Source organism: Bombina bombina, chromosome 2 (assembly GCF_027579735.1).
Source record: "Bombina bombina isolate aBomBom1 chromosome 2, aBomBom1.pri, whole genome shotgun sequence".
NCBI lineage: Eukaryota > Metazoa > Chordata > Amphibia > Anura > Bombinatoridae > Bombina > Bombina bombina.
Genome location: NC_069500.1, coordinates 59,560,317 through 59,584,536, shown reverse-complemented (window position 1 = coordinate 59,584,536; position 24,220 = coordinate 59,560,317). Strand labels below are relative to the sequence as shown.

General features: G+C 36.7%; 1 protein-coding gene across 2 annotated transcripts in view; it reads right to left on the bottom strand.

The window, feature by feature from the left end:
- HAUS1 (HAUS augmin like complex subunit 1) overlaps positions 1 to 24,220 on the bottom strand; it is a 138,352-nt gene that overhangs the window by 5,129 nt on the left and 109,003 nt on the right. Inside the window, exons 1-7 of one of the 2 annotated variants that reach the window (XM_053701068.1) lie at positions 23,559 to 23,665; positions 18,945 to 19,119; positions 15,016 to 15,151; positions 14,405 to 14,539; positions 8,296 to 8,419; positions 4,245 to 4,310; positions 3,986 to 4,057 (exon numbers count right to left, since the gene is read on the bottom strand). In XM_053701068.1, coding sequence (XP_053557043.1) covers positions 3,986 to 4,057; positions 4,245 to 4,310; positions 8,296 to 8,419; positions 14,405 to 14,539; positions 15,016 to 15,151; positions 18,945 to 19,119; positions 23,559 to 23,579 — 729 coding nt within the window. In that variant the 5' untranslated portion in view covers positions 23,580 to 23,665. Of the gene's footprint in view, positions 1 to 3,985; positions 4,058 to 4,244; positions 4,311 to 8,295; positions 8,420 to 14,404; positions 14,540 to 15,015; positions 15,152 to 18,944; positions 19,120 to 23,558; positions 23,666 to 24,220 lie in introns of those variants that run through there. The other variant, XM_053701067.1, reaches the window with a different exon arrangement.

The window sequence follows — 24,220 nt, the reverse complement described above, 5'->3', positions numbered from 1 at the left end:
AAAACTGAAGAGCTCTGAAAATTGCACGGAGTTCCAAAATATTGATCGGTAATCTCACCTCCTGAGATTCCCAAACTCCTTGTGCCGTCAGAGATCCCCACACAGCTCCCCAACCTGTGAGACTTGCATCTGTTGAAATTACAGTCCAGGTCGGAAGCACAAAAGAAGCCCCCTGAATTAAACGATGGTGATCTGTCCACCATGTTAGAGAGTGTCGAACAATCGGTTTTAAAGATATTAATTGAGATATCTTCGTGTAATCCTTGCACCATTGCTTCAGCATACAGAGCTGAAGAGGTTGCATGTGAAAACGAGCAAAGGGGATCGCGTCCGATGCAGCAGTCATAAGACCTAGAATTTCCATGCATAAGGCTACCGAAGGGAATGATTGTGACTGAAGGTTTCGACAAGCTGTAATCAATTTTAGACGTATCTTGTCTGTTAAAGACAGAGTCATGGACACTGAATCCATCTGGAAACCCAGAAAGGTTACCCTTGTCTGAGGAATCAAAGAACTTTTTGGTAAATTGATCCTCCAACCATGATCTTGAAGAAACAACACAAGTCGATTCGTATGAGATTCTGCTAAATGTAAAGACTGAGCAAGTACCAAGATATCGTCCAAATAAGGAAATACCACAATACCCTGTTCTCTGATTACAGACAGAAAGGCACCGAGAACCTTTGTAAAAATTCTTGGAGCTGTAGCTAGGCCAAACGGCAGAGCCACAAACTGGTAATGCTTGTCCAGAAACGAGAATCTCAGGAACTGATAATGATCTGGATGAATCGGAATATGCAGATATGCATCCTGTAAATCTATTGTGGACATATAATTCCCTTGCTGAACAAAAGGTAAGATAGTCCTTACAGTTACCATCTTGAACGTTGGTATCCTTACATAACGATTCAATATTTTTAGATCCAGAACTGGTCTGAAAGAATTCTCCTTCTTTGGTACAATGAAGAGATTTGAATAAAACCCCATCCCCTGTTCCGGAACTGGAACTGGCATAATTACTCCAGTCAACTCTAGATCTGAAACACATTTCAGAAATGCTTGAGCTTTTACTGGATTTACTGGGACACGGGAAAGAAAAAATCTCTTTGCAGGAGGTCTCATCTTGAAACCAATTCTGTACCCTTCTGAAACAATGCTCTGAATCCAAAGATTGTGAACAGAATTGATCCAAATTTCCTTGAAAAAACGTAACCTGCCCCCTACCAGCTGAGCTGGAATGAGGGCCGCACCTTCATGTGGACTTAGAAGCAGGCTTTGCCTTTCTAGCTGGCTTGGATTTATTCCAGACTGGAGATGGTTTCCAAACTGAAACTGCTCCTGAGGATGAAGGATCAGGCTTTTGTTCTTTGTTGAAACGAAAGGAACGAAAACGATTATTAGCCCTGTTTTTACCTTTAGATTTTTTATCCTGTGGTAAAAGAGTTCCTTTCCCACCAGTAACAGTTGAAATAATGGAATCCAACTGAGAACCAAATAATTTGTTACCCTGGAAAGAAATGGAAAGTAAAGTTGATTTAGAAGCCATATCAGCATTCCAAGTTTTAAGCCATAAAGCTCTTCTAGCTAAAATAGCTAGAGACATAAACCTGACATCAACTCTGATAATATCAAAAATGGCATCACAGATAAAATTATTAGCATGCTGAAGAAGAATAATAATATCATGAGAATCACGATGTGTTACTTGTTGCGCAAAAGTTTCCAACCAAAAAGTTGAAGCTGTAGCAACATCAGCCAAAGATATAGCAGGTCTAAGAAGATTACCTGAACACAGATAAGCTTTTCTTAGAAAGGATTCAATTTTCCTATCTAGAGGATCCTTAAACGAAGTACCATCTGACGTAGGAATAGTAGTACGTTTAGCAAGGGTAGAAATAGCCCCATCAACTTTAGGGATCTTGTCCCAAAATTCTAATCTGTCAGACGGCACAGGATATAATTGCTTAAAACGTTTAGAAGGAGTAAATGAATTACCCAAATTATCCCATTCTTTGGAAATTACTGCAGAAATAGCATTAGGAACAGGAAAAACTTCTGGAATAACCACAGGAGCTTTAAATACCTTATCTAAACGTTTAGAATTAGTATCAAGAGGACCAGAATCCTCTATTTCTAAAGCAATTAGTACTTCTTTAAGTAAAGAACAAATAAATTCCATTTTAAATAAATTTGAAGATTTATCAGCATCAACCTCTGAGAAAGAATCCTCTGAACCAGAGGAATCATCAGAATCAGAATGATGATGTTCATTTAAAAATTCATCTGTAGGGAGAGAAGTTTTAAAAGATTTTTTACGTTTACTAGAAGGAGAAATAACAGACATAGCCTTCTTTATGGATTCAGAAACAAAATCTCTTATATTATCAGGAACATTCTGCACCTTAGATGTTGAAGGAACTGCAACAGGCAATGGTACTTTACTAAAGGAAATATTATCTGCTTTAACAAGTTTGTCATGACAATCAATACAAACAACAGCTGGAGGAATAGCTACCAAAAGTTTACAGCAGATACACTTAGCTTTGGTAGATTCAGCACTAGACAGCGATTTTCCTGTAGTATCTTCTGACTCAGATGCAACGTGAGACATCTTGCAATATGTAAGAGAAAAAACAACATATATATATAAAGCAAAATTTATCAAATTCCTTAAATGACAGTTTCAGGAATGGGAAAAAATGCCAAAGAACAAGCTTCTAGCAACCAGAAGCAATAAAAAATGAGACTTAAATAATGTGGAGACAAAAGCGACGCCCATATTTTTTCGCGCCAAATAAGACGCCCACATTATTTGGCGCCTAAATGCTTTTGGCGCCAAAAATGACGCCACATCCGGAACGCCGACATTTTTGGCGCAAAATAACGTCAAAAAATGACGCAACTTCCGGCGACACGTATGACGCCGGAAACGGAAATAGATTTTTTGCGCCAAAAAAGTCCGCGCCAAGAATGACGCAATAAAATGAAGCATTTTCAGCCCCCGCGAGCCTAACAGCCCACAGGGAAGAGTCAAATTTTTTTGAAGGTAAGAAAAAAAGATTAAATCAAATGCATTATCCCAAATATGAAACTGACTGTCTGAAAATAAGGAAAGTTGAACATTCTGAGTCAAGGCAAATAAATGTTTGAATACATATATTTAGAACTTTATAAACAAAGTGCCCAACCATAGCTTAGAGTGTCACAGAAAATAAGATTTACTTACCCCAGGACACTCATCTACATGTTTGTAGAAAGCCAAACCAGTACTGAAACGAGAATCAGCAGAGGTAATGGTATATATAAGAGTATATCGTCGATCTGAAAAGGGAGGTAAGAGATGAATCTCTACGACCGATAACAGAGAACCTATGAAATAGACCCCGTAGAAGGAGATCACTGCATTCAAATAGGCCATATTCTCCTCACATCCCTCTGACATTCACTGCACGCTGAGAGGAAAACCGGGCTCCAACTTGCTGCGGAGCGCATATCAACGTAGAATCTAGCACAAACTTACTTCACCACCTCCATCGGAGGCAAAGTTTGTAAAACTGAATTGTGGGTGTGGTGAGGGGTGTATTTATAGGCATTTTGAGGTTTGGGAAACTTTGCCCCTCCTGGTAGGAATGTATATCCCATACGTCACTAGCTCATGGACTCTTGCTAATTCCATGAAAGAAATAAAGGGTTAATGGCGAGGCACTGCAGTATAAATGCAGTATAAATTTGCAGGTAAAGTAATTCAAGTACACATTATATGATTTTGTCTCTATCCCCACTTGTTGTATGTCCCTTTAAGCATTTTCATTTGCTAAATGTAATGTATTGAGAGTGTTGGTGTCTGTGCTGATACATTCTCCTGGTAGAAATACAAATCCCAACACTACCATGCATAGGAGTTAAATTCATAAAATAAGGATAAGCTGTTCGTACATCAACTTTATATCTCATTTATAAGGATTAAAGCAAAAAAATATTTACAGGTGCTAAATCCTGATAAGACTTCAGTTTCTCCTTCAAAAGTATAGATTCTGCTTTTAGTTCAGCAAGCATCTGTAGGAAAGAATTAAATACAAGAGCATTACTATGAACAAACAACATCACAAACATCACAAATGAATATTGTATTTATATAGATTTGCTAGTTTACACCAGTTAAAATCGGAGCATGTTAATGTTTTTTTGCACTTTACATGTTGAGCAGCACATTACAGGCATATGAAAGTTTACCAATACAAACCTCGGAATGAGAGACAAGAGAACGATGTGTTAAAGAATCATCTATCCCTGAAGCTGAGAGCTGATCCTGCAACAGACAAGAGTTATAATCTAGTGATATACAAGCTTCTTACAGTCTGACACGTACTGACATTGGATTATACATTATTCTACTTATACTCTATGTGGTGCATCAGAGATTCAGGTACTAGTTAGGATACTCTGCCTTGTACCTTCCTGGGGTAGGTAGAAACTTTACCAAAGTCTTCAGTACAGATAAAGAAAGATTGGTTCTAACCCCTCTCAGTACAAAAGGGTCAATAAGGGGAGCTTGCATGTATTGCTCGGGGAAGTTCCCCAGACCTCTATATATTGTGGCAATACTCTAAGTTCCCTACCATTTCTGGCTACCCTAATCCAGTACAACATTAGAAATGTATATGCAGGGGGCTTGCTGCAGGAGGATTCAACTACTGTTTGCTGAACCCACATTTCCCGCACTATCCATTTTCAGTTGGACCAGCCCTGCTTCAGACTTCTGCAGATCAGATTGTATGTTCCGAATTATTTTGGCACTTTTGTGTTATGGATCAGTGTTCAATACGTACGTTCACTTTCTATGCAGAACATTAACATGACTTTGTGTGAATAATATGACACATTTAATATGGTTTTCACTGATATGTTAAAGGGATACTGAACACAATTTTTTTTTCTTTCACAATTCAGATACAGCATGCAATGTTAAGCAACTTTCTAAGATGTACTCCTGGTATCTTTATTTGAAAAGCAGGAATGTAAAGCTTACAAGCCGGCCCATCTTCGGTTCAGCACCTGGGTACAGCTTGCTGATTGGTGGCTAAATGTACCCACCAATCAGCCAGCAGAATCCTGGGTGCTGAACCAAAAATGGTCTGGCTCATAAGCTTACATTCCTGCCTTTTTAAATAAAAATACCAAGAGCACAAAGAAAATTTTATAATAGAGCAGGCAATTTTAAGCAACTTTCTAATTTACTCCTATCTGAATCATTAAAGAAAAAAAATTAGGTTCATTATCCCTTTAACATTCAAGATAAATTATTAGGCCTAATTATTCATGCTATACAGTTTGTGTGGTACTAGGACATTAAAGGGACACTCAATCAAAATTAAACTTTCATTATTCAGATAGAGCATGCCATTTTAAACAACTTTCCAATTTATTTCCATTAACAAAATGTGCACAGTCTTTATATTTAAACTTTTTGAGTCACAAGCTCCCACTGAGCATGTGCAAGAATAAGTGTATATGCATTTGTGAATGGCTGATGGCTGTCACATGGTACGTGTACGCATTTGTGATTGGCTGATGGCTGTCACATGGTACAAGGGGAGTGGAAAAAGACATAACTTTTAAAATTGTCAGGAAAAAAATCTACTACTCATTTGAAGTTCAGACTAAGTGCTATTGTATTGTCTTGTTATCTTGAATTTGTTGATTATGCAAATCTACTGTGTTGACTGGTCCTTTAATACGTTTAACAGCACATGTAAAAAGCAATTCAAAGTGTAATATTTTCCCCGCCTCTGCTAGTGGGCGTAACTTAAATCTCTCCTCCAGTCTTGTGTAAACATTTTCCCCCTGCAGATCTTGCCATTTTTTTCTCGCAAAATAAAAGGTGTCGAGATCTGTCAATAAAAACACCTGCATATGAAATTAGAGGCTATTGTAAAATACACTGAAAAGAGAGTAATCTGAGTTGTACTGTACAGCAGGGATTAATGTGTAATGTGCTCCCCCTGCTAATTTGACTCCTTTCCCCTTCCAATGAACTCTAATGCTATGGAAGACATCTCTCCCAGGACAAACCTTTTTTATTTTTTTATAGAATTCCCAAAGGCAGCACCGGCAAATGTCACCACTTCCACTCTGAAATACAGAAACAAACAGAAGGCACCTAGAGCGTTTATAGCTGAGAAATGCGTTGCAGTTTTTTTTATATCACAGAGGGCAACTTTGTCGTTCCCTTAATGTGTTTTTAATAAAAGCTTTTAAATCAGGTGCACAACTGATTCTTGTGTATCCTGAATGAAAAGCCGCTGTGGGTGATTACTCCTACCTGGAGCCTGTATATCCTGAACCGGTAGCCACTGTGGGTGACTACTCCTACCTGGAGCCTTTATATCCTGAACCGGTAGCCACTGTGGGTGACTACTCCTACCTGGAGCCTTTATATCCTGAACCGGTAGCCACTGTGGGTGACTACTCCTACCTGGAGCCTTTATATCCTGAACCGGTAGCCACTGTGGGTGACTACTCCTACCTGGAGCCTTTATATCCTGAACCGGTAGCCACTGTGGGTGACTACTCCTACCTGGAGCCTTTATATCCTGAACCGGTAGCCACTGTGTGTGACTACTCCTACCTGGAGTTAGTGAGCTGGGACACTGAAAGTTCCTAGACTGGGTGAATCGGCACAATAAAGTGCTGCCGGCTTTATGAGTACATTTGTTTATGCACTGAAACAGTTTGAGCTGTATATTACAGTATTACAGTAGGAGGCGCCTTCTGTTTGTTTCTGTATTTCAGAGTGGAAGTGGAGTCTTTTAACCCTAAGAAGAGCAACCTTGGTGGAACATATGAACTGTTATATATGGTTCCTAATTTGTGACTCTTACCTTTTGAATTAGAATATTATTATAGATTTAATACCTGGAGTGCTGGTATTAAATGTCAGCATACTTTTTCAGGTCTGCCCCAGCAACGTTTTTAGAATAAGACCTACAGTGTCAGGGTAAATTAGTTCATTTGGAATAGATTTGAAGAGCTTCCAGTCATTCTAGAGATATATCTTTAATTTTTCCTGTAAATGCTTCCCTGAAGAAAATGTTGCCTGTATTAATATTTTTTCTGGGAAGGGAATTTTGTTGGGGTACCTTTTAGTAAAATAGCCATTATAGCTAAAAATGTGTACACTGTAATTCGTTACAGCATGTCATTTTAAGACTAGAGACGGTGCACCTCTATGTGTTTCTCCCACAAAGGGTTTTCTTTTGGTATCCTTAGTTGAAAAGCATACCTTGGTAGGCTCAGGAGCAGCAATGCATTACCAGGAGCTAGATGCACATATACACATCAGTAGCTGACCTATTCAACAAAAGGCCCAGGTGCAAAAAAAATCTGGGCCCCCCAAAGGTAACTCCATAGTAAACAATAGTAATAATATACATGCTGCTCTGTATAATTATTGTGAGGATAGACAAACAGATGATAGACAGACAGACCTGCAACTTGCACTAAGAAAAGGCTCCCCTGCATTAGTTTTGTACACATTCTGCACACACCTACAGCCCCCCCCCCCAGTACTTGGACCCTGGTGCAACTGCACCTGCTACACCAATAGTAGCTCCGCCCCTGCCTTGTCATTGGCTTACGCTATGTGTTCAGCGATCATTGCTGCTCCTTCACCAAAAAAAAACGAACAGAAAAACTAAATTTAATAATAGAACTAAAATGGAAAGTTTAGTGTTTTGTGTAGCTTTAAAGTGATGGTAAACTTTCCTATATGTATAAACAGATCTGGAATGTTAGCAATATTTTAGATGGAGTTTAATTCATCAGTTGTAATGAAGATGCGCTATAACTTAATTTTAATGTAGCAATAAAGTTCAAATACCCAAAACTCCGGCTGCTCACTTCAAAAGTAATTTTTGTGAACAAGTTTGAACTATTCTCCAATCAGCTCTCTATACAGCACTCACACCATTTTTTTGTGTGGGTAGAGCACTGATTGGACAATAGTTCAAACTGTTAGCTCACAAAAAGAAATACTTTTGAAGTGAGCGGCCGGAGTGAGGTATTTGATTTTCAGCACTACATTCAAAAGCTAAAACGGATCTTCATTACAACTGATGAATTAAACTGCGTCTAAAATATAACTAACATTACGGATCTATTTACACAAAGGTGAACGTTTACCATCACTTTAAAACACAGCACACAAAAATTACTGTTTTCTGAAATATAAATCGACTAGGTTTCCTGCTGACATTCATCATTTTTTCTTTTTTTCCCCATTTAAAAGAACACACCTGAGCAGTTCGGATGCTGTATTTATAGTCCTCTGATTTGCCTTTCAGTATTTTCATGTTTTGTAGTCGAACTTCAACTTTGTTTTTCTCAAACAAACATTCTTCCTCTGCTTTCTTAAGATCCCTTAGTATCAATAAAATAAAAAAAATAGTATTAAGAATTCTATTCAAACCAAAATGAACAAAAGTACAAATATACACCAACATAGTACATTTCCATGTTTTGACTTCAACATAATTGTAACATTCACCAGTGAAACCTATCCATTTACTAGGGATCAAGAGAGAGAAAAAATCAGGACCTCTAAACTCTCCCTCTTCCCTGATAAAAAGGTGCCATTCCAGGCTCTCTTTTGTACCAACCTGTAAAATAAAAAAAAAGAGTGGCTTTTAGCAGTGCTACATCGAGCTTGGAGCCAAGATATTGACATTATATGAAAATTCGATTTCCTTCTATCTTGGCTCACTCACGAAACAAACAACTATTCACCAGTGAAGACTTATAAAGCAGTAATCAAATGGCTGGGTTAAACTATTTTTTTATTTATATTTTTATAATTTTTATTTCTTTAAAACAGAAGATATTGCTCCAAAACCTGGTCTTAGTGAAGGCCTATACAGCTATCTGTAAAACGTATAAGATTATGGTTATTATAGCCTGGGTAGAGATATTAACCTTGCAGAGTGAACTGTGGTATTGGGGTTGGCATGATTTAGTAAAAAAAATAAAAATAAACTGGACAACCCATCTTGAATTTGCAAGAATCTGACTTTTCAGAACACCGTAAGGCAGGGCTCAACCAACTAAGGCACCAGGGCGACACTGATGTCTTAATATTAGGCTTCCTCAACTCCTGATGAACATTGCCATCAAATGAGAAATTTATCAAAAAGGGACTGAGATCCAATTTCCTTGTCTAGTTTTTGTATCCTTATTTCTGTTGCTTATAATGAAATAGCAGATATATTTTTAATATATAATCAATAGCTCCTTGCAACAAATATCTTCTTTTAAGATTCAGATTTTCATTCCATTGGGTCTCCAAAGACCACCACCATCAACCTCAAAAAAGATCATTATTTTGGCTAATCTAGAAAAAGCTGGTGTAGTCATACCATTTTCAATTAAAGTTAAAAGGAAAGAAACTTGAATGCTTAATATAATGCTTTACATCCTAAATTAAAACATTAAAAGGGACATGATTCAGATAGAGCAGTGTTTTTCAACCAGTGTGCCGTGGCACACTAGAGTGCCGTGAGAGATCCTCAGGTGTGCCACGGCAGACTGACAACAGTGTGACATATTTTTTAAACTTTGCTTGTTTTTTACTCCCAGTGCAGGGGTAGTTTGTAGGAGGCATGGCATAACAGCACAATACATACAGTATGTGTGTGTTTTTGTGTATGTGTATATATATATATATGCTGTATTAGGCTACAATGTGTGATTTTTTTAACATTTTGGGATGGTGGTGTGCCACAGGATTTTTTTTATGTAAAAAAGTGTGCCACGGCAAAAAAAAGGTTAAAAATCACTGAGATAGAGCATGCAATTTTAATCAACTTTCCAATTGTGCTCTTGTTATATTTACACTTTGAGTCACTAGCTCCTACTGAGCATGTGCAAGAATTCACAAAATATACTTATATGCACTTGTGATTGGCTGATGACTGTCACATGATACATGGGAGTGGAAATAGACAATTTTAAAATTTGTCACAAAAAAGAATCTACTACTCATTTAAAGATCAGACTAAGTGCTATTGCATTGTCTTTTTATACTGTATTTACTTGTCTTTTTCAATTTTATTTTATTTGAGGTTCAGTTCAAGGCATACAGCAGTAATACTATAATGATTGTATTACATTGTACACAGATGTCAGGTTAACAGTTAGAGCATATTACAAAATCAAATGATTAAAAACAAAAAGATAATAATTACACTGTGTGCAGAATTATTAGGCAAATTAGTATTTTGACCACATCATCCTCTTTATGCATGTTGTCTTACTCCAAGCTGTATAGGCTCGAAAGCCTACTACCAATTAAGCATATTAGGTGATGTGCATCTCTGTAATGAGAAGGGGTGTGGTTTAATGACATCAACACCCTATATCAGGTGTGCATAATTATTAGGCAACTTCCTTTCGTTTGGCAAAATGGGTCAAAAGAAGGACTTGACAGGCTCAGAAAAGTCAAAAATAGTGAGATATCTTGCAGAGGGATGCAGCACTCTTAAAATTGCAAAGCTTCTGAAGCGTGATCATCGAACAATCAAGCGTTTCATTCAAAATAGTCAACAGGGTCGCAAGAAGCGTGTGGAAAAACCAAGGCGCAAAATAACTGCCCATGAACTGAGAAAAGTCAAGCGTGCAGCTGCCAAGATGCCACTTGCCACCAGTTTGGCCATATTTCAGAGCTGCAACATCACTGGAGTGCCCAAAAGCACAAGGTGTGCAATACTCAGAGACATGGCCAAGGTAAGAAAGGCTGAAAGACGACCACCACTGAACAAGACACACAAGCTGAAACGTCAAGACTGGGCCAAGAAATATCTCAAGACTGATTTTTCTAAGGTTTTATGGACTGATGAAATGAGAGTGAGTCTTGATGGGCCAGATGGATGGGCCCGTGGCTGGATTGGTAAAGGGCAGAGAGCTCCAGTCCGACTCAGACGCCAGCAAGGTGGAGGTGGAGTACTGGTTTGGGTTGGTATCATCAAAGATGAGCTTGTGGGGCCTTTTCGGGTTGAGGATGGAGTCAAGTTCAACTCCCAGTCCTACTGCCAGTTTCTGGAAGACACCTTCTTCAAGCAGTGATACAGGAAGAAGTCTGCATCCTTCAAGAAAAACATGATTTTCATGCAGGACAATGCTCCATCACACGCGTCCAAGTACTCCACAGCGTGGCTGGCAAGAAAGGGTATAAAAGAAGAAAATCTAATGACATGGCCTCCTTGTTCACCTGATCTGAACCCCATTGAGAACCTGTGGTCCATCATCAAATGTGAGATTTACAAGGAGGGAAAACAGTACACCTCTCTGAACAGTGTCTGGGAGGCTGTGGTTGCTGCTGCACGCAATGTTGATGGTGAACAGATCAAAACACTGACAGAATCCATGGATGGCAGGCTTTTGAGTGTCCTTGCAAAGAAAGGTGGCTATATTGGTCACTGATTTGTTTTTGTTTTGTTTTTGAATGTCAGAAATGTATATTTGTGAATGTTGAGATGTTATATTGGTTTCACTGGTAAAAATAAATAATTGAAATGGGTATATATTTGTTTTTTGTTAAGTTGCCTAATAATTATGCACAGTAATAGTCACCTGCACATACAGATATCCCCCTAAAATAGCTATAACTAAAAACAAACTAAAAACTACTTCCAAAAATATTCAGCTTTGATATTGAGTTTTTTGGGTTCATTGAGAACATGGTTGTTGTTCAATAATAAAATTAATCCTCAAAAATACAACTTGCCTAATAATTCTGCACTCCCTGTATAGTATGGATACAGAATATAGGTAATATGCCAATTTATCTAGAAAACTTCTATTTGACACAAAAGGTAAAAGCCCATTTTTAGTATATGGAACCTTCTAAATAGAACTATAGGCCGCTTTTAGACCTTGTAAATCTTATGCTTAAATCAACAGGAGTTAAACTGAATAAAATAAATCACTCTTTGATCTTGAGTAATACATATGAAAGGAAACATATGGTATATACCACTGGTTTTCAAACCTGCCCTCAGGCCTCCCGAACAGGCCACGTTTTGAGGATATCTGAACCGGAGCACAGGTGAAATATTCAGCCAAATAGTAAACATGGTTATTTTAACTGCTCTCATTCAAGGTAATCCTGAAAACCTGGCCTGTTAAGGAGGTCTGAGTACAGGTTTGAAAACCAGTGGTATATACTGATGAGATGGCTCTATATAGAATACTCTAAATACTGATGGAGCTTGGTACAGGAGTTGTGCACAAAAGGAGTTCAACTATTATGACAGCTGAGCTTACTTTAAGTGTGTGGCTTAGTTTAATTACTTATCACATTATAAAAAATGTGGTTAACTAGTAGTTAATATTCGCGTAAGGCTGACTAACATACGTGTTAAACTTCCTTATGATAAACATTTACAGTTTGTACCACCACGGCCGCAGGCAGCACGATGAAATAAAACATGTAGAGAAGAATCAGCGGTACTGTAAAAATACAACATGCATTTCCCCAAGCCTAAATCAAATAAAATTAGATTAAATCAATATGTGTTTAACTGTATGAACATTTGAAAATGGACTGCAGGAATGAGAATAAAGCTTCTAAAGTGCAAAACCTATTTAACTATGAATATTATAAAAGTTTGTTATCATAGCAGACAGGACAATATGTACTACTATAACACTTTGTTAGATTAATATAAAAGTAATGGTCTAGGAAGTACATGACAGCCGCATAAAAAAAAAAGAGTCGATAGCTAGGGCTATGGTATACATGGATTGGCAGTAAGTATTAAAGTCCACTGAGCATCAGGCTTAGTTACCGTCATTTAGGGAGAGTCCGTCTGTACAAAGAAGTGCGCTCAAGGAGTGAAATCGTGTACAGCCGGAATAGGGAAAAGGTGGCAGTGTGTTAAGACTTATCGTAACAAGGTTTATTTCTAGGCTGTATATACTGTTGGAGTCTATGTATATCTAAAACCTCATCCTACACCGGACTGTGTGAAGATCAGAACGTTCTTTGCTGCTTCTGCCATTCTTCCTGGAGCGGTGTGGGTAATTTCCCAAAGTTCAGCTAACAGCGTTGTCGACTTTAGCTCAATAGGGTTAACAAATCGTCCCTGCAGATTCAACCAAGAATAGGGCCATCGCCTGCCTTGTCTGATATTGATGTCCCAAACACTGCGTCATGAAGGAGCTTCTCTCCGGTAGGGTAAGAGCTGAACAAGAACTGGCTTGAGGGTAATTTACTTCTTCCTTTAGCGTGTGAGGCCAGTGTTCTCTGTCATAGCGGGGCAGATGGGGCATCTAGGGGAAGCTTCTTCAGCTAAAAAGCTGCGTCACTAGCGGGGCCAACCCCGGTAACTGGGGATGGCCCCACTGTCTCTAAATACCGCTGCTCCATAACTTGTCCGCCTGCTCTGAGGCAGCGGACAAAAATCAACCCGATCGAATACGATCGGGTTGATTGACACCACCTGCTAGCGGCTGATTGGCCGCGAATCTGCAGGAGGCGGCATTGCACCAGCAGTTCACAAGAACTGCTGGTGCAATGATAAATGCCAACAGCGTATGCTGTCGGCATTTATCGATGTGCAGCAGACATGATACGCTACATTGTATTATGTCCACTCACACATTAATAAATATACCCCTAAGAGTCTACTTCTCTGTGTTACTTCATTAAGAAATGGGAACTGCTAGATAAATACTCACAAGTCAGGATAGTTCAGAATACAGAACACCTAATTAATAGGCCGAGGTGCAAAGGATCAAACCTGACTTAATGCAGCTTATAAATAAATAAAACATGTTGTAATATACTAAAATAACTTCAGTTATTTAAAGAAAGTTTTTGGTTCAAGTAACAAACTCTTACCTGTGACACATTACACAGTTATACACTGCTGCTGTGTGGTTAAGGGCTTAAAGGAACATTATACACTAGATTTTTCTTTGCATAAACGTTTTGTAGATGATCCAGTTATATAGCCCATCTGGTAGTTTTTGTAACAATGTATAGGTTTACTTATTTTTAAGAACATTGTGCTGATTTTCAGACTCCTAACCAAGCCCCACAGTGTCAGATGTATACATGCGTTTACAGACTCCTGTAGGCTACTGCTTATGTTATCTTTCTTTTCATATGCAGGGAGGGGGGCGTCTACTATTCTTGTTTTTGCAGCCCCTTCCAGTGGGTGTTCCAGACTAACCTCATTAACAGTGCTAAACTGGGAGTATATAAGTAGGTTTTTAAAAGGTTTCATACTGGATTTTTATATCAGTATCTGTGCATATTCTTCTATAGTAGTGTCTATTATATGAACATTGGTGTATAATGTCCCTTAAATATTAAACATTTTGTAATTAAATGAACGTTATACTCACTGTTCTAGAGACTTTTCCAACACTAAAGCCTCAGTTAGTTTTTTTCTCAGGTTTGTCAGTTCAAGTTCCATTTCTTGATTGTTAGCCTCTATTGCCAATAGGTCAGAACTCAGCTCATTGACAGCAGGAATGTAACTACAGAAAATAAAGCATTTGTGCAGCTATTACATTTTAGGCAATAATAATTGTGATACTAAAAATGTAAAATTATTTTTCTAACCTACAAATGACCTACGTCTCTCTCATCCCCAAAACATCATTCATGGTAGTGAAATGTTCTAATTCATGGTTAGGCTGTATCCCACCTTTCAAAGCTTTAATTGCTTACCCCCTCCTAACGTTCCTTATAATCATACCCCAACAGAAGTCGTATCTCACTGCTGATGCAATTACAAAGCAGCTCAGGTAAGCAAACCCAACGCTCTTAGTGTAATTAGCCCCTAAGGTGTCCTAACCAGGTTTAAATGTGTATTGTAAAACCCTGTCATGTCCTATATCTGAATTATATCAAGGGCTGTTTATTATATACCCTGTGCTCATGTACTCGGCACAATGGAATTTGTTAACACTTTATAAATAAATATGGAAAACGTTGCGAATAATTACATTACCTTGACAATGAAGAATCCTTTAATTCTAGTGCAACACAACTATCAATTAGTTGGTTCAAATAGTTATTGCTCATTCGGGATAAATTTGAGTATGATGGACCCAAGCTATCGGCTAGAAGTTCCTGAAGGTATTTAGCTGTGGGAAAAAAAAAAAAAAAAAAAAAGGCTTTTATGCAGGATAAATAAAAATCAATTATTTAAAAAAAATAAAAAAAAAATAAAAAAAAGATTTTTTTTTTTATTGAATTCTGATTTTTTTTATTTTATGTAATTTTATTATTTTAATTTCTTTAATCAAATATGTTTTGAGGAAAAATCTATCCAAAGTGGATTTGCACTTTCACAGGAAGAAATTTGTCTTCTAAAAAAAGCCCAATGCCACAAGCGGCTGCCTTCTACTGCATTTAGCTGCTAACGAAACTGCCAAACGCACATCCCTTATCCAAAGATAGGTTTCTATTTAAAGTTATGGTAAATTTCAGACTTTAAGAATGTTGTAATATAAAATATATATTAGTATACAAGCAAAACTGCATAACATTTAAAAAAAAAAAAAGTGTATATACATTTTATAATAAAAGATTTATAATCCTATAAACCCACTCTCTACATAGGCTTCCTAAGGACTTTTAAAGGGCTGGACCTCAAGAGTGTCATATGACACACACACTGATTGGATGTTCATTAGAATTGTCATTAAAAAAAAAAAAAAAAAGGTTTATCCCAGTGGACCAGCATAATATTGTAATAGAAGCATTACTATAGGCACGGATTTAAACCTTTTAACAAAAAAAAAGGTACAGAATGCACATATACTATTTAAATGGCAAAGATTACATATATGGCATTTGATTAGCTAACGTTTACCATCTCTTTAAGATACATTATTATCAATTTTTATTCGTTCTCTTGCTTTATTTGAAAATGCATGAATGTAAAGTAAGGAGCCGGCCCATTTTTGATTCAGCACCTGGGTAGAGCTTATTGATTGGTTTGCTACATTTAGCCTCCAATCAGAAAGCGCTACCCAGGTACTGAACCAAAAAATGGGCCGGCTCTTAAAGGGACATTATACACTCGTTTTTTCTTTGCATAAATGTTTTGTAAATCTATTTATATAGCCCATAAAGTGTTTGTTTGGTTTTTTTTTTTAAATGGATAGTTTTGCTTATTTTTGCTCTGATTTTCAGACTCCTAACCAAGCCCCAAAGTTTTAGGAGAATACCAACGTATAACTTCTCCAGCTTGCTTCTGTTTGTGTAAAGGGTCTTTTCATATGCAAAGGAAGGGGGGGAGTGTCTGATATTTCCCACTTGCAGTGGGAGTTCCAGTAACCTTTTAAACAGAGCTAAACTGGAAGCTTCTAAGTAAGTTTTAAATGGTTTTATACTGGATCTGTATCTGTGCATATTCTACTTTATAGTGGTGTCTATTACATGCAGTTATATAAAAATTGGTGTATGCTGTCCCTTTAAGCTTACATTCCTGTTTTTTCAAACAAAGATAGCATAAAAATGAAGAAACATTGATAATAGGAGTAAATTAGAAAGTTGCTGCTCTATCTGAATCATGAAAGAAAATAATTGGGTCTAGTATCCCTTTAAAGGGACAATGAACCCAAATTTTTTCTTTCGTGATTCAGATAGAGTATGACATTTTAAGCAACTTTCTAAATTACTCCTATTGTCAAATTGTCTTCATTCTCTTGGTATCTTTATTTTAAATGCAATAATGTAAGTTTAGACGCCGGCCCATTTTTGGTGAACAACCTGGATTGTTCTTGCTGATTGGTGGATAAATTCATCCACCAATAAAAAGTGCTGTCCAGAGTTCTGAACTAATAAAAAAGCTTAGATGCCTTCTTTTTCAAATAAAGATAGCAAGAGAACGAAGAAAAATTGATAATAGGAGTAAATTAAAAAGTTGCTTAAAATTGCATGCTCTATCTAAATCACAAAAGAAAAAAATTGGGTCTAGTGTCCCTTTAAGCATTGCTGTAATGTAAAAAAAAATTTGGCAAATCAATTTTATTAATCCATTTACGTCGTCATGCTCTCCCAGGGATTTCTGTCAGATTATTTTGAGCATTTTTTCTATCTAGAAGGTATTATTACATATTTTTTTTATTTTGTAGTTCTCAAAATTGTGAATTTTTGTCTGCAGAAATAACCTGTTTGAATTGTTGCTTTTTGAGTTTAGAAAGATTACTAAATTGTAAACTTTTAACAAATATTAACAATTGCTTTAAATTGGAAAACACTCAAAATGTTTGATGTAATTAAGCGCAGCATTTAAATAAGGGGATTTTTTTTTTTAATGAAACAATAGGAGATAAAGTTGTTTTCTTATTTAACATGAAATTAGTAGAGCTGTATCAGTTGTGTACAACCTCATAATAAAACTCATTACCTATTATAAACAAATTCTTATGGAGCATAAGCAGGAAGTATACAATTGATACTGCTGTATTAGTTTAAATTTAAAGGTTAACAGTTTTTATCTGATACATTTTTTCCAGGACAAAAAAAAACACAAATAAATTATACACTTGTAGAATAATGATAGCCAAATTTGAGTACAGTTTTAAAGGGATAGTAAAGTCCAAATTAAACTTCCATGACTCAGATAGGGCATGTGATTTTAAACAACTTTCTAATTTACTTTTATAATCAAATTTGCTTTGATCTCTTGTTATTCTCAGTTGAAAGTTAAACCTAGGTAGGCTCATTTGCTAATTTCTAAGCCCTTGAAGGCCGCCTCTCATCTGAATGCATTTTACATTTTTTCACAGCTAGGAGCCTGTTAGTTCACGTGTTTCATATAGATAACATTGTGCTCACACACGTGAAGTTATTTAAGAGCCAGCACTAATTGCCTGAAATTTTTGTCTGTCAGAAGATCTGAGATAAGGGGGCAGTCTGCAGAGGCTAAGATACAAGGTAAAAAGTATATTTCTATAACAGTGTTGGTTATACAAAACTGGGGAATGGGTAATAAAGGATTATCTATCTTTTAAAACAATAACATTGTTGGCGTTTACTATCCCTTTAATCTATGTTACCACTGCTGAAAGTCTTTAAAAGGGACAGTATATACTGTAAATTTGTTTTTCCAAGCTGCAGAGTATAAAATGTATGAGAAATTGCTTCTTTGGGTTTATTTTTTATATGAAATAGCTGGTTTTGTTCTTTGGAAACACCACCCATTTAAATAGATGATTCTTGCAGGAAAATCAGATCTTTATTTCATCACTCTCTGTACACAAGCAAGCTTCCTTATATTGTCTCTGTCAGTTTACTGAAGCTTAAAGGGCCATTATACAAGCCCCAAAGTTCTATTTGAGGGCCATTAACCAAGCCCCAAAGTTCTATTTGAATACCGTCAGCTACCTTCTCCAGCTTGCTCCTGTTTGTGTAAAGGGTCTATTCATATGCAAAAGAAGGGGGAGGGGGGTGTCTTATTTCCCACTTGCAGTGGGCTTTCCAACTGCCTTTTCAACAGAGCTAAACTGAAAGCTTCTAAGTACGTTTTTAAACAGTTTTATACTTGATTTATATATCAGTATCCGTGCATCTTATTCTTTATAGTAGTGTCTATCACATGCAGTTATATGAAAATGAGTGTATACTGTCCCTTAGAGAGAAGAATTGAAAATGAGCAGTTTTCTCTCTCATAACCCCCATTGGGAGAGTAATTTCTTCTGCTGGCTATGTGTACTCAGCTTTTCTATAGCAATACTTAAGTACAGAAACATTTAGTATAGGTAGGGATACTACAGGCAAAATCAGCTATTTCAAATGCTGAAATAAAGGTAAACTATTTAATACACTTCCGCATATAAGATTAATCGCTGGGAACAAAGGAGAGAAAAAAATGAGGGTAATAATTTGGCAATAATTAACTTGATTGACAGTAAACGGCTATTTCACCTTCGGCTTTCACTTCTGCGGACTTTTGCTTCAGGTCATCTGTAACCAGAGCTATATCTTTGTCACGAGCTTCATTCCATTCTGCTAACTGGTGTAAGATTTCAATTGTTCTGTTGTTCACCTCATATTGTGGAATTGGTTTATCACCAAATATATTCTTTAGCCATGTGACTATCTACAAATAGAATGAAATATAAGATTAGTTGTGCTTGCTTTACAGTTAAAAAGGGAAAAGAAAGTCAGATAGGGACATAAAAGTGCTCGGTCTTACAGCAGCTTATTATTGCAGCATTGATTGCATATAACGGTGTTTAACCTCTGTACAGTGATTAAACACATAGCTAAACTCAGCTACAGAGCAGCAATGCCCTACTGGAACTAGGGTTGCACCGATACCGATACTAGTATCGGTACCGATACCAAGTACTTGCATGAGTACTTGTACTCGTGCAAATGCACCGATACCTCCACTTACTACCCATATGCTATCTTGTGGTGTTTTTTTCAAACTGCATGTTCCCATTTCATTTAAAGCTGGAGTGGAGACTAAACTAAAAATTGTTTACTACTGTTCTGCCAATACAAATTGCTCTTATTGTAGGAGAGATCACTGTACTGTGTTCAGACAAACCCCTGAAGTACTGGGCAGTTAATAAACTGAGATTTCCAGCTCTGGCTAAAATGGCCCAAAAATATCTTTCTGCCCCATGCAATAGTGTGGAAAGTTGAACCTCCTTACTGATAGCAAAAACAGACTTATAGCTGAACATGCAGAGATGCTTCTGTTCCTTAAAAAGAACTTGCCACTAACTTTTGAAAAATTATTCTAATTCCTAGATTGCCTTTTATACTGCTAGTTCTCATCTTGCACAATTATGTTCAAAACATACTGTACTCTGAGGAACATCTTAGCTTATATAATTGCAGGAAGAGTACTCATAGGAAAAATGAAGTTAATCCCAATGAACACTCATCCTGCAATTATAGGACTAGATTTAGATTACATTTGATTGGTAAGCTTTACCAATGCTCTGCTCACATTTCCAACGCCATAGCCTTTAATGGAGTAGGACTGGTAAAGCTTACCAGTCAAATATAATCTAGCCCATAGTGTTGTTCACCATGATTAAACAGTATTCTGTTATATTTTTTACTGTATGGCACTTTTGGTTGGTTGTGATTTTATATTTGTCATTTGTTGTTATTATTAATATATTTTATTGTAATATTTTTATTTCTAAACATGTTCAGTGAACTTTTTTATTATTTCATAATGTCTTTTGAATTACAGTCCTTTATAATTATAAAGAAGGAATCTTAAATAATTAGTCTGTATTGTGCTTGGTAAACTGTCACATGACATTAAAAAAAAGTATCAGTAATTGGTATCGGCGAGTATTTGAAAACAAGTATCGGTACTTGTACTCGGTCTTAAAAAAATGGTATTGGTGCAACCCTAACTGGAACCTAGATGGAAACTGTGAGCCAATGAGAAAAAGACTGTGTATAGCCACCAATCCCAGTAGTGAATTGCTGCTCCTATGCCTACCTATCTATTGTTTTCAGCAAAGGATACCACAAGAACAAATTAAATTTGATAACAGAGATAAACTGCTTAAAATTGCATGCACTTCCCAAACCATGAAAGTTTAATTTTGACTTTGTGTCCTTTTAAGCAGAGTTAAATGATTGGGTACAATGTCCCTTGTATAATATATGCTATATTTTAGTTTGCTGGATGATTCCTTCCAGTATCAGTAGCTGACTGCTTCTCCCCGACTGACTGTAAATTATCAGTAGGTAACTGTACAGCAGACCTGAGATAAAAGCTTTTCAGTAACGTAGCCCACTTCAGTTTCACACAGCTCTTTCTAAAGAGGTTCCAGGTTTCATGGCAAAGAATAGACGAAGGCAGCAGCTAATTTCATTAAAGGGACATTCCAACCAAAAATTGGAATCCACACGTCTGTATTTCAGTTTTGAATAGAAGCATTTTTGTAATATACATGTATTAGCAAAACTGCTTCTAATAAACACTAAAGTGTATTTAAGTATGCACCGTGCACCAGCATTTTAAACAAAACACTTGCTCAGAGAGCCTAAGGTGCTTGTACCACCTGGTAATTACTCAGTTTGTTAGTTGCTGACTTGATACAAGCCCCACTGGAGCTCTGAGCAGCTGCATTATTCAAAATGCTGGTGCACTGAGAAAGTGTGTTCCCATTACAGTTCATGGATCAGGAGGAATGCATCGGATTAGCTGCACCACCAGCCTCAAAGGGACAATAAAGTCAAAATTAAACTTTCATGGTTCAGATAGAGTGCACAATTTAAACAACTTTCCAATTCACTTCTTTTAGCTAAATGTGCACAATATTTTTATAGAAACACTTTGTGAGGCACCTGCTCCTACTGAGCATGTGCAAGATTCACAGGATTTGTCCAAAAAGAACCCACTACTCATTTGAAATTCAAACTAAGTTCTTTTGCATTGTGTCTGTATTATGTATTTATTGATTATACTATTCTACTATGTTTAGTGGTCTTTTAAAATAAATAAATCTGTGGGAGGGGAACTGTCAAAAAGCAAACCCACAGTGGTGATGAAATACAACTTCACCTATATTCATACAGTAAGAGAGAGACACAGTGCTAAAATTCTAAACCGTTTACTGCTGTCCCTTATTCTCTTCAATGGATTATAGTGAAAAACAGCAACATTCCAAGCTTGTGCTTTTATATGCTAGGCAGAAACACAGATGGAACCCAATTAATAGGTTAATTATTGCCATTATCCTTTTCTCAGGCATATCAAGCCTTATTCATAATCATATATATGCCATATACTGGCCATTAAAGGGATAGGAAAGTCATGACATGATTCAGATAGAGCATGACATTTTAAGACACTTTATATTCACTTATTTATTCAAATGTGCTTCGTTTAATTAGTATTCCTTGTTGAAAAATAAATATGCACATATCCTACAGTAGTGGGAGCAAGCTGCCGATTGGTGCCCGCTCTCATTTGTCTCTTGTGATTGGCGAACTAGATTTGTTCAGCTAGCTGCCAGTAGTGCAAAACTGTTCCTTCAGCAACGGATAACAAGATAATTACGTAAATTTGATAATAGAAGTAAATTGCAAAGTTGTTTTGAAATTATATTTATATCAAATTCATGAAACAAAATTAGGAGTTTCCTGTCCCTTTAATGTTAAAGTACAATCCAATAGTTAAAAGGGACATTAAACAGGTGGGCATCACTACAGTACCAAGAATTGTATTACCATATTAATACTTAAAAACATTTTTCCTTTCCATATGTACACAAGAGTGTCTACTCGTCAACAGAAGTTAAAGAAAAACTAAACCCCCAATTTTTATTTCATGATTCAGATAAAGCATACAAATAAAAAAAAAAAAAAATTTTACAATGCACTTCTATTATCAAATTTATTTTGTCCTCTTGAAAAGCAGGTAGGTAGGTTCAGGAGCGTGCACATCTGCTAATAAATATATGTTACAAGAATGCTTTTAGCAATATTATACATTGTGCAGACATTGCTGTCATCTAGTGGTCAAAAACCTTCTTGAAAATGACTGCTGCCATATACTTTTCCACTTTGCTATTCTTTAATAAAAAAAAATAACATCAATTTATTAATAGTCATAAATTAGAAAGGTTTTTAAAACTGTATGCTCTATCTGAATGATGAAAGAAAAATGTATTAGCTTTTCACAGCAGGAGACTGCTAGTTCATATGAGCCATATAGAGTAGACTGTCCCTTTAACACAGCGGGTCTTCTTAGGCTTAGCAGACTTGTGCATGGTCAGGCACGTATTTATTTTGTAGATTGAATCAGTACATACTTTCTATAAACTAAAAATGAGTTAACTGGTCTTGTTAAAAACAAGAGTCAGAGGTGAATGCCAGATAAAGTGCGTTATAACCAGATGTGCCAGAGTCAAATTAAATACATAAACTGTGAATGCTGCAAAAGAGATTCCGTGAATATATCACTGTTTCAAAACTGCGGTCCTCAAGTACCCCCAACAGGCCAGGTTTTTATTATAACTGAACTAATACACAGGGGAAGTAATCAGCTGATGAATGGGAGCAAGTTAGTAACCATGGTTACTAATCAGCTGATTACTTTCCCTGTGCACTGGGTCAGCTATAATGAAAACCTGGCCTATTGGGGGTACTTGAGGACCGCGGCTGAGAAACACTGATATAGATTGGGTTATAGAAAACCTATGTAAACAAGAGTCAGCAGCAGAAATCAACCTCCAAGTGGAGGTAAAAGAGAAACAGACCTGTTCATTTAAGAGTTTTTTCCTGTAGCAGGTTTGACTATCATTGTTTGTGTAATTTATCCTTTGTATATATATATATATATATATATATATATATATATATATATATATATATATTATATATATATATGAGAAATAACGTACACAACACAAAATTAAACTACTTTATAAAGAATTGAACATGCCCCCAAACCATTGATAACAGGGAACCTTATTTAAATGACACTGATAAGATACTGTTTACAAGTGATGCTATTCCCCAGTTATACAACCCGCCGCATATCACTAGCAATACCTTAGTGTTCCTATGATCCATTACTGGGTTTATTCAACGACTGAGCCTGGCGCCATAACTTCATCTGACACGTGACTCAAAAGAGGCCAATCACTATGCAGGACGGCAAGGACACAGACGAACCAATCCTTAGCGATAGGTCGGTGTACGTTGTCACGTGAGTATACGCTTATCCTCATTATTGCGGCCATATTGGATGAGGAATTTATTATAAATATAATTTTATATAAAATAGTGCCGTTTATTTTTTGTTATCGTTCCGTTTGTATAAAGTGACGATAAGTACCATTATATGGGAGCTGTGCAAACAAAATGATTTTAGACCTTTTATTTATTTACAACTGTGTCTGGTCATGTCTTAATCAGAAACAAAACTTTATTTTTGTGTGGTTTCCTGTTTTTGTTTAGCATAAGTGGCATCATACAGTCAGTTTGATGTTGTTTGAAGCAGAGAACTAGTGGCCCCCACTATCTAGTCGTAATGGCTGGTGAGCCAGCCAATCAGCAGACAGAGGCTGTGTTCTATCTGCTCAGTAGCTGCAATGCTTGAGGTTCCCGAATTGGTATTTCACTGTAAATACTCTGGAGCACCTAATTTGTGCACTTCTATGTCCCTTTAAACCATCTGATTGAGGGTTAAAGACTGTAGCTTTTTTTTTTTT